Here is a 10794-nt window from a genome sequence, read left to right as displayed (position 1 = left end):
TTGTGGGAAAGAGGACAATTGTGGTGGGGACAGCGGCCGAGGCCCACAGAGTGAGAGAGTTTGAGAAATGAGAGAAATTTAAATCTACTTTAAACCAATCAGCAAGTCACAAAAAAAGCAAAACAAGACGATTTTTAGGTAAATGTGAAACTTTTTCGCTTCTTGTTTTTTATTCTGATACAAACCATATAATCTACTACTGTGTAATTGCATTAATTAATTATCTGAGTCCCTGATTCCCAATGGAGAAATTTAGAGGGTGAGCTTTTGCAACTGACACAGGATACCACAAGAGGGCGCCATTAGGGATATGTGGTTCCTCTGGGAATACAGTATTAAAAATACGTTGTCATTAAAATGGCTGAAATGTGTTTCCTGCTCTTTGTGAATTTTATTTGGTGATAAAATTATAAAAATGACTCTTCAGCTGCCAGAACCCTGGACCTTGGGTTGTCTTATGTCTTCTCCAGGTGCTAATAAAACACACTAAACCAGCGCGTGTGTGTGTGTGTTCAGTTTTCAGGTTGTTAAGCTGCAGAACCAAGTTTGAAAACCTCATTTGACACAAAAAGAGTCTTCGATCAACCACTCAGCCCTGGCCTTGAATTGAAGAGGTTTAATTTGCTTCATAATTGTATTTTTGACTTTATTTGTGTATGTGTGTGTGTGTGTGTGTGTGACTAGGATCAATAAGCCCTTATGAGGCAGCGCGCTATAGGATTTCTTGGATCGATCCACAGCTGTAATCACATTTCAGGGCCTGGGCTCGGCTTTTGGAAAGAAAAGTACAGGTATTTCTTCCTGGAAGATTTTTTTTTTTTTTAACGTGCCGATGTGGGTCAGAGTTCATCTAATTGAAAGCAGTTGCTGATTGGTTTAATTGTTATCGACTGCTGGCCAGTCTATTTGGTAAATGCTGATGTTGGGTAAATATAATGGACATCTGATGAAGGATCAGTGAAGACAGGCCGCGTGTTTACGGGTCAATACTGTCTGTGTTTCACAATCACATGATCAACTGTCGTGTGTCAGGTGACCAGACACTGTCAGCAGAGACGGAGCAGAAACCTGTGTTTTTAAAACATAATTATCGTTTAAAGAAACCATCGTCACAGCCAGATGACCTCACTGACCTCCACTGTCTCCAACAATATTCTTATTAAGACAACGTTAATGGGAGAGATCGCAGCCAATCCCAGCAGTCCTCACATGGAGGCGGGGCTACACCCAGACTGCTTCAGTCAACCACAGGGACGAATAAACAAAACCAGAGACCAGTCACACCTACAGTATCTGTCTACAGGAAAAGATGGACTTAAATCAATGACAACATTTCAAAGATTGCAAAACAAATATCTTAAGATGAGCACAAGGGTGTCAACATTTTTAAGATTTTGCAAAACAAGTATCTTAAGATTAGCACAAGGATGATTTAAAGCAATTCTGACTTAGCCAATGTTAGCCGTGCTGCAATACCTTTTCACCCTCTAGGAGGCGACCCCCACTTTGGGAGCAGAAACCGTTGTGAAACTAAATCAACAGATTCTTGGTCGGCAGCTTTTTCCAACTCTTCACATCATCATATTTAACCACAGTCACATCTACCCTCCTGTCCTTTCAGTTGCCCTCTTTGCCCCCCCTCCCTTCCCTAAATACCTCACTGAGGGTCTTTATCTTTCCTTCCTCCATCTCTCCTCCAAACTCATCCACCCAGCAGTTAATGGAGTGTGTCAGTGAGCTGGGAGCTGCTCGAGCGTGCAATCTGGATGAAGAATTAATGCCACCGCGGCTACTTAATGCCTCACAAAATCAGTGTCTCACACACAGACAAACACACACATACACACAGAGTGTGTGTGTATGTGTAACAGCATGGATTCCATCCCATGAAATAAGAAAGACAAAGCATCTGTGGATGCATATTTAACACACACACACAGAGGTAGTGATGTCATGGCGGTCACTTACACTGGAAGTAGAGTTCCTCGTCTCCCTCCTGAGAAGCTTTGCTGTAGCCGCATTGTCTGCAGAGAGAAGAAGAAAACAGAGAATGAAGACCAGCGGCTTCAGACGGTGTTTCTTATTCCAACTGGAGGAGAAAAATAAATATAGGACTGTGTTTATCTGCCACTGTAACAGGTCGTAGAGGGGGGAGGACACGGGGTGGGAGGTGAGACATGGGGTCTGTGAAGTGGAGATGGAGAAAGGACAGAGAGACGGGAGGTTCTCAGAAGAGTTGACAGAGCCTCAGATGAGCAGCAGAAAGATCTAGAACTTTGACGGAAAAAGTCTCAGACACATACAGTGGGTATAATTGTCAAAGTGTGGGGCGGGGCCCACTGGTGGGGTACTGAAACATCACAGGTGGGGCGTGACTAACGGGAAGGTTCATGTGACAATGGCACAACTGCAAAATATCAAAACTCCGGCCCTAGGACCAGCAGTGGCCCCTGGACAGATTATTGTGGTCCCTGATTTCCTTCATTAAATCGTAAAAGTTGAAAGAAATTTGTATCATAAAACCATGACTATGTTTTAAATGAACCTGTAGCATGAAGGAGAGAAAACCAGTCTGTTTTAATCAAGTCAACCTTCAGATCAGCAAAACTGAACCTGATCTAACAACGTGAGCAGCAGCGAGTCGCTGAACGTCGAAGCTCAAACGCTACAGTGTCTGCAACCGTCAGCTCGTGTGTGTTTCTGTAAGAGTTGAATAACGTCACAACAAATCATCTGTCCATGCAGGAACTGAGAGTCTGTCTGCTGCGAGGCCTTCACTCTCAGTGTCCAAGGTCAACTCCTTACATGCACACACACAGGATCAACTGCGTGTTATTTTCTTTTACGCATCAACCCGTCGGCATCCCATCTACGAGAAGAACTTGACGGAGCCGTGAGAGCTGACACGTCGCCTCAGCCTCGGCTGCAACTGTAGGATCTGAGACGGGGTCAATGACCTGTCTGTCAAAACACGGCAGCAGTAACACGCAGGAGATGTCCTGAGGGCAGGAGACAGTGGACGGGACAGAAGTGGAGGCAGGCGGGGGAGGGAGGGGAGTCCTGGTACCAGGAGGCAACAGATGTCAGGGGAAGAGTTACAGTAAGGTGAGGGAGGAGGAGGAGGTGTCGAAGATAGAACCCAAAGTTCTCCTCAGTTTTTAACTTCCATTTCTGACTCTGAATCTTCTGCGTTCTTAGAACATGTGAAGTGAACGTTTTGAATGAAGCTACTGTGTAGAAATAACATGTTTATCTTTTTAAAGGTAAGAACAGACAAAACGGACAAAGCACAGCCCATAATACAGTCACACAGTTGAGGGTGGATGAAGGATCTGGGTGGATGAGGTGATAAAGGAAGCATGGAGAAGGTTGGAGAAAAGAGAAGCTCAGGTTCTAGCGTGTCAGTGAAGCTGGAACGTTGAGATGAAGTTTACAGATGAAAACAACAGCAAGAGACTTGGACAAAACTTTATCCAACATTTATCCCATAATTCTGATATTAAGTAATACTTCAGTAACAAATTAATTAATTTAAGAATTATAATTTATTATAATTTAGAATTCTGATTTTTTTTTTCCTGATGTGATGTTTTCACATTTTTCAATCTCTTAGGGCTGCAAAAACAAATTCAGAATTCTGGGAAGTCAGAGCTCTGAAAAACCAACGATGGGGAAAAAAAAAAAAAAAAACTTGCTTGGAGCAAAAGTAAAAAGCAGGGGTGTTTGGTGCAGAGGAGGGGGAAGCAGACATGCCAGTTGTACCTGGGCATCAGCTGTGTGAAGGGAGGAAGAGGAGAGAGGAGAGGAGGAGGAGGAGGAAGGGTGGAGAAGGAGGTCGAGAGCAGCATCACGCTAGCAGGAGTGACATTGGAGGAGCTGGAGCAGACACTGCTGGGAAAAAAAACAAAACAAAGGGAGGTAGGGAGGAAGGGGAGAAGGGAACGCCGATGAAAACGATGGTGGATGTGGCCAAATATACACAGAACTGTCACATTCAAACACACATTTTGCTAAAATTCCATTCGATTTGGTGTTGTTTTCCTCGGCCAAACTGGTTGTAATTTATCGTTTCCGACTAAAATTCTGCACCAAATGTTAAATTTCACACTTCAGAGGCAGCAGATGGCAGAAAAAGAGGGAAAGTCTGTGAAGCCAAAACCACTAGAGATTCAGAGCAGATTCTGTCTTCGTCAGATTTTCTCTCAGCCTCAGGGGCTTCATGGGTTTTTATTCATTTCATAAGAGAAGAGTGATTTTTATATTAAATTTCTTCACAGTCACTTCTTTTTAAAAAGGACAAAACTATTTACTGAGTTTTTAAGCCATAAGGCTGTTAGCACTTTCTTTAAGATTGTTCTGACCAACTTATTTTCTTTTTTCCCCTACCTTATTTATTTTTTATTTTATAATGTTTTTCTGAGTTTCTTTTTTTTTCAGGCTAACCTTTACTTTAATTAGTTGGTTTATATGTGTAAAGCACTTCTGCTTACACGTTATTTCTTCAGCAAATAGTCTTAACCTTTTTTGCAATTTCTGCCTATATTACCTTTAGCTATTGTGCTATATTTAGCTAACTTTTAGATTTATACTTTTGCAAATATTTGCAGGTTTAATTGCAGTCATGAAGTCAGGAAAGTTAAACAAATAAATACAAAACAAATGTGCCTTACGAAACACTATAGCAACAATAGCAGCAAACCCATCTGATTGCTAGCCAAAGCTAACAAAGGCAACTAAAATTGGCCCTCCAAATAGCTACAATATCACAAAAATATTCTCTTAATACCCCCTCTACCAAAAAAGGTCTCCAGACCAGACCTGGACACTGATATGATCTTAAATTCCACCAAAATATTTACACAGTTAAAGCTCAACAACAATCAGGAGTGGGTTAGACACCAGGACACAACCACTGGACACACAGCCTGTGTGAATTCATGGAGCTCCACAGAAAGCTGCATGTGCATCTTTTACATTGTTACGTGACAGGAACGGAACTGAAGGTTAAATAAAAAAAACTGAGCTGTTTCTACTGTACGACTCACAACTGCTGACGCACACTGTACATTTACACTGACAAACGACGCCACATTTTCTGAGCAAGTGGGCTGTGCAAAAACATCCCAGAGTGTAACCATAAATGTAAATGCATAGGTGTGTGTGTGTGTGTGTGTGCAGTATAAGGACTCATTTGCATGCGTGGGTGTGTGCAGGCAGATCGATGTAGTAACTGAGATCCTGCAGCCGTGGCCGGCAGCTTGCTGTCTCTGCAAACACGAGAGCGTAGTAATTGGGGCGTCGAGCCTCTTCTCTACACTGGGTCTGTATGAGGGGCATGAAGAGGAAGTTAATGGTCCAGCAGGGATGAAGGATGGAGATCACTGGCAATGAATGCCCTGATGTGATGAGATAAAAGAGGGGGAGATGGGTGTAGTTACTGCCTGATAGACTGCACGGGGGGTGGGGGCATTTAAACATACTGAGTTTCTGCACTCATGCGCTCGACACCGTCAGGAGTTGGGCTAATGTAGAATCAGTTGGGTGGTCTCGCTCTCCCTCCATCACTACGAAGGTCAGCAGTAAGTGCTAGGATGTCAAAGACCTTTTCAGCCAATAAACAACTCTCCTTTTATACCTGATACTTGAATCTGTAGCTAGCTAACATGCTAATTACGGAATTGTTTCCCCTACACGTTTAGGAACAAACCTGTCGCTAGCTAACATGCTAATTGTGGAATTGTTTCCCCTACACGTTTAGGAAGGTCATCTGCATGCTGGGCTGAATGGTGGTAGAGTGGTGAATGCTCCTGCCTTACAACAAGATAGCCAGTTAACTTGCTGGTACAGTAGTAACCAATGGTCTTTCTTGCTGTTATTACACTGTTTACAGTGTAAGCAGTTTAACCTCTAGATCCAGAACTTTAAAATAGAGATCTATGAATAAATCTGACTAAAAAGTGCTACTTGTTTTGTGACTGTAACAATATTTACGCTACATTTAAACACATTTCCTGAAAGTGGTGTCCCACATGGTAAGGTAATGCCTTTTTAGTCTCAGAAATTTCTATTCATGGTTGCATCACCTTTGACCCTTTCAGACCTATGGGAAAACCTTTGGTTACTAAAGCCTGCTTAAGAAGGGCACTTTGTGTGTGTGTGTGTGTTGGGGGGATACAAGTGGGAATACACACCATCTATGCAAACAAATGTTTGTACAGTGAATCTGAAAAACTCCCTGGACAGAGAAAAACTGAACACAGCAGAACAAAATGAAAAACAAAACAAAACCAAAAGCTCTGGAAGTGTTGGTGCGTGGGAGTGTAATGTGAATGATGAATAATGTGCACTGTACACGCTCGTGCACTCATCTCAGAGTGTATGTATGTGTCTGTGTGTGTGTTAGTGTGTAGGCGTTTGTGAGGCCAGCCAACAGAATATAGATGTGGATGCGAGTCGAAGAGCAAAAAAAGTGTTTGGAAGAAGAGAAGAGAAAGTGGAGAGAGAAAAAAAAAAGCATCAGATAAAGCAGAGAAGTCTGCGTCACAGCACTGGAAGAAAGAAGAAAGAACCACAACTCAGGTGGAATCAAAAACTTCAACATCTCCTTGGAAACTGTGGGAAAAAGTTTAAATAAAAAAAGTTTGTTGCAGTCAGGAACACCACGATCATTTCTCCTGGGACCAAATCAGGTTGTTGTACTTCGAATACTGTGTACTACGATGTTAAAACAGACACTTAATGTGGAGCAGATGAGCAGAGTCAAAGTCACAGAAAGGAGCTCAAAGTAAAGGGATCGTTTTGCTGAATGTAAGAAAGGCTGCCCTCTCAAGGCTCTGTGTGTGTGTGTATATATATATATATATATAGCAGCATATAGTGTGCGTGTGTGTGTGATTCAGGATTTAATCTCTGCACCAGATGACCACTCCTCTGATCACCGTCAGTGAATGTGACATGAAGCCACTTTTCTATGATGTATTTTTGTTTTGATATAATACCATTGTTCTGCTAATTATGCTAAATATTTTCCAGAGATCCTCACTGATCCCCAGTCCCTGCTGTGGCCGTACATTTCTGCAGGTTTAACCCTGTTTCACCAAAGACAGGATTATGAAGGCCCAGAGAGGCACAGATGTCTGAGTGAGAGATTAAAAGCCTGGTGTTTGTCCACATTCACATGTCTGCGTGTGTTTGTTTGTCCTGACGTCGTCCTGGTATTAAATTCCCAGGAACCACAGAAGCAACTCGTGGACCAAACATTGGCTGACGTGTTTACATCTGTGTGTGTGTGTGTGTTTATATTCACCTCCTCCAGATGAGCAGCCCGACTCCCATGGAGAGCAGCATGATGAGGGCGGCCACGGATACCACCACGATGATCACCACCGGGTTCTGCTCGCTGGACGCCAACGCCACTGGAAGTGGACAAAAAACTGTGTTAAAACATGTTTGAAGTAATGATGAAAATGTCAGGAATGTAAATATCCAATTTAACACCTCCGATTTCTTAAAATCAAAAGTGGACAAGATGATTAGTTTATTATAACATAATGATAATCATTGGTCTGACTCTGAAACTTCTTTGAGGAAAACAGAAGAAAACTAAACAAGTATCTTCATCCTGGAAAGTTTCCCTGCAGCTCTAACCTTTCTTACTGAAACAACACAAAGAACCAAAAATAATTTTGGTGAAAATTGGCTCTAAACCAACTTTACAGAGTAAAAATCTGCGCCGGAAGTGCAGGGCAGCTCTCGGGGGGCTTCAACTCTCCACCCCCGGGCCAACCGTGGCACTTTCAGACGTTTTATTTGCCCCATGAACTTTCTTCTTCTGCAGATTAATTTTTTATAGCCTGCCAGTGGGATGAGAAACTGGCTTTTTCCCCGACCCTGTCAAATAGTTTTCTGTACTGTTTTTGGACCACTTCCAAGGAAATGTGATCAATGTTTGAACCACATTTTTGGTAACTTTTGATGCTAAGCTAACTCTTTTCATCCAAGAAAACTATTACACATTATTCATCTATAAGATAATTGTAGTCTACATTTTTGACTAACCTTTGGCTATTTCTGTTTTCTTATTTTTTACTTTTTTAGCTTTACTTTTTTAGCTAACTTTGATCAATATTTGAATTTGGCAAACTTCTTGATCAAACGTCAAATACCTTTGCAGTATATGTGCTGTGTTTAAATCATTAAGGCCTATTAATTAGACTAGATTTGACTAGGTTAGATTACTGCAGACCAGATTAGACAAGTGTAAATAACAGATATTATTAGATATAATATAAATAGTAATTTTTAAACATCAAATAAAAGTAGGAAAATACATTCTTTTTTAAACATATTTTGAAGCATTGTCTGGGGGTTTGCAAAAGGGGCTTTCATCCAGAAGCTGATACTGTTTGGGGGTCTTGTCTTATTTATAAGTCCTACTGAGCCCCCCCCCCCATTGCCCTGTTATGTGGTAAACCAGTACTCTCTGCTGACAGATATCAACATCACACATCAACATAACATCACACATCAACACTTTTCAAACCGGTGTACCAGACGGAGGGCTAAATATACAGCAGACAGTAAACTGTACATGAGGTTAAAGACTGAGATCTTCTGACAAGTACAGGATGTGAAACACTCAGACACTTGGAGACCCTCAGTCAGACTGTGGTCTGGCACCAGGGACGCTGTATGTGCTCGCACAAAGAAGCAACATTTCACAGCTTACTGCTAACGTTGTGAATCTTCGCACATAATCTCAGCCATCTCCTCCGTCTCGCAGCACACCTCATTGTGTGGGCTGCCCAGGTGTCTGCGCACCCAAAAAAAAAAACCAACCCAACAATCATTACCCACCACATGTGGCCTAGGAACGAGGGGCGAAAAGAAAGCGAGCTGGAGTGAGAGAGAAGGAGGTGTAAAACAACTACTTACACTCGCCAAGTGTCTGCAGCTCCAGGGGGGAGCTGTACGCTCCGTAGTCGATGGGCGGAGGAGAGGAGGTCGATAACAAAGACGAGGAGGAGGATGATGAAGACGAAGAAGAGGAGGAGGACGACGAGGAAGATGACGATGACAGTGGGGAGGAAGCCAGAGAGGAGGAAGAGGAAGTGAGGGCAGAGGCCGGCTTGGACAGAGGGCGGATGAGGAAGACATAGGTGGTGCCGGGTTTAAGGTTGTTGACACTGATGCGAGTGAAGATGACGATGACAGTGGGGAGGAAGCCAGAGAGGAGGAAGAGGAAGTGAGGGCAGAGGCCGGCTTGGACAGAGGGCGGATGAGGAAGACATAGGTGGTGCCGGGTTTAAGGTTGTTGACACTGATGCGAGTGGCGTTCGTCTTCACCGTGGAGTAACTCTGGTCTTTGTGTTCCTGTGCAGACAAGGGGGAGACACAAGAGACTTGAGAAAAAGGGGAGAAAAGTGTGACGGAATGAAACGAGTAGGAGGAATTAATTTGTGATTTTTCTGCCTTGCTCGATTCCAAGGCACAGTTTGTGATGTCGGAGGAGGCGAGAGACAATTCTGTTACCAAACCCAGGCCAGGCTTTTATTTCTAACCTGAGAGAATGTGGAGAAGAATCAGATCCATTTTTAAAAGGCTGAGTCAAGTTTAATAAAGTTCCCAGACATCATTGATTGAACTGAAGAAGAAACACCACAGAACAGAACAGAAGGTTCTGAGACAGAAAGTCTGGGTCTGAGGTATTTACTAAAACATGAAGACTCCTCTCACAGACGTAAACAATTTACCACAACCATATGAATAGGAGGACAAGGAGCAGGAGAAGCGGGAAAAAGATAACGAGTAGGAGATAGTGTAGAAGACGGACGAAACCGTTTGACAGCAAATTCTGATTTAAACTTAATATTTTCGTAAGTCAACCAAAACGCGCCTCTCTCAGCACAGATACAAACCAATATATTAAAGAAAAATAAAAACTCATCTCATATACGTAACAGAAAAACGGTTTTTGTTATAACGTCATTGCACACGAAATAAAATATTTCTGTTAATAATTAAAACTCTCCTGTCGTTGTAATATGTAAAGTGTGACCTCATGTGACATTTGTCATAAACATTTTGCTTATATTTCGAAGTTTTTTAATCAAATTTACCTTTATTTTCAGGTTGCGTACATGCTAAATAACCGTTGCTAACGGAAGCTGGTTTTGACACTTTAATTAGCCGCAGCTGCGTCTTTGCCGCCGGAGTCTAGCTTCGCAATGACGTTTGTTCTGATTGGATCTCTCGTCCCGCCCTAATACGTTCGTCTCCTTTTGATTCGTTTATCGAAGAGCTCGTCACAGTCTTCGTCATCAATGGTACGTCAATATTGTTGTCATAGTGTTGGTCGACAAAAATTAACACTGGTGACGACGATAACTATGAAATATAACACGTTGGTAAACGATTTAGAAAAAGAGCAGCGACTTCGCCTGATGTCATGTTTATTCATAGGCTGTGAATAATAATTATTCCTCATCGCTGCTGTCACTGTTCATAAAGAATGTGTTATTCATGACCATGACCCACGTCAAACACTTGCAAATCTACCATATGCTCAAAACATCGTGTGTCTGTTCTGTTATATATATTAATACACACATATATTTTATAGCGGCGCTTTGGCCCAGAGGCAATGTCTCTGTCATTGGTGTGGAACCCCAGGGTTCACCTCCTGGACAAGTTCGAATCCCGGTTAGGGCGGTTAATACCTTCCAGTGGACTCACCACCCGCAGGAAGGTTTGGGGGGTTGGTATGGTGCAATGTGATTTGGGTGGCGACTGCTG

The 10794-nt window shown here is 42.6% G+C and overlaps 1 protein-coding gene across 1 annotated transcript in view; it reads right to left on the bottom strand.

Moving 5' to 3' along the window:
• The window catches only part of epha10 (EPH receptor A10), a 137552-nt gene that overhangs the window by 10711 nt on the left and 116047 nt on the right, over positions 1–10794 (bottom strand). Inside the window, exons 8-11 of the mRNA XM_025065256.1 lie at positions 9258–9372; positions 8935–9108; positions 7307–7415; positions 1969–2024 (exon numbers count right to left, since the gene is read on the bottom strand). Coding sequence (XP_024921024.1) covers positions 1969–2024; positions 7307–7415; positions 8935–9108; positions 9258–9372 — 454 coding nt within the window. The remainder of the gene's footprint in view (positions 1–1968; positions 2025–7306; positions 7416–8934; positions 9109–9257; positions 9373–10794) is intronic.

This window comes from Cynoglossus semilaevis, chromosome 18, assembly GCF_000523025.1.
Source record: "Cynoglossus semilaevis isolate Cse_v1.0 chromosome 18, Cse_v1.0, whole genome shotgun sequence".
NCBI classification, from domain to species: Eukaryota; Metazoa; Chordata; class Actinopteri; order Pleuronectiformes; family Cynoglossidae; genus Cynoglossus; species Cynoglossus semilaevis.
Note: the sequence above shows the minus strand (reverse complement) of the source record. Positions and strands in the feature narration are given on the sequence as shown.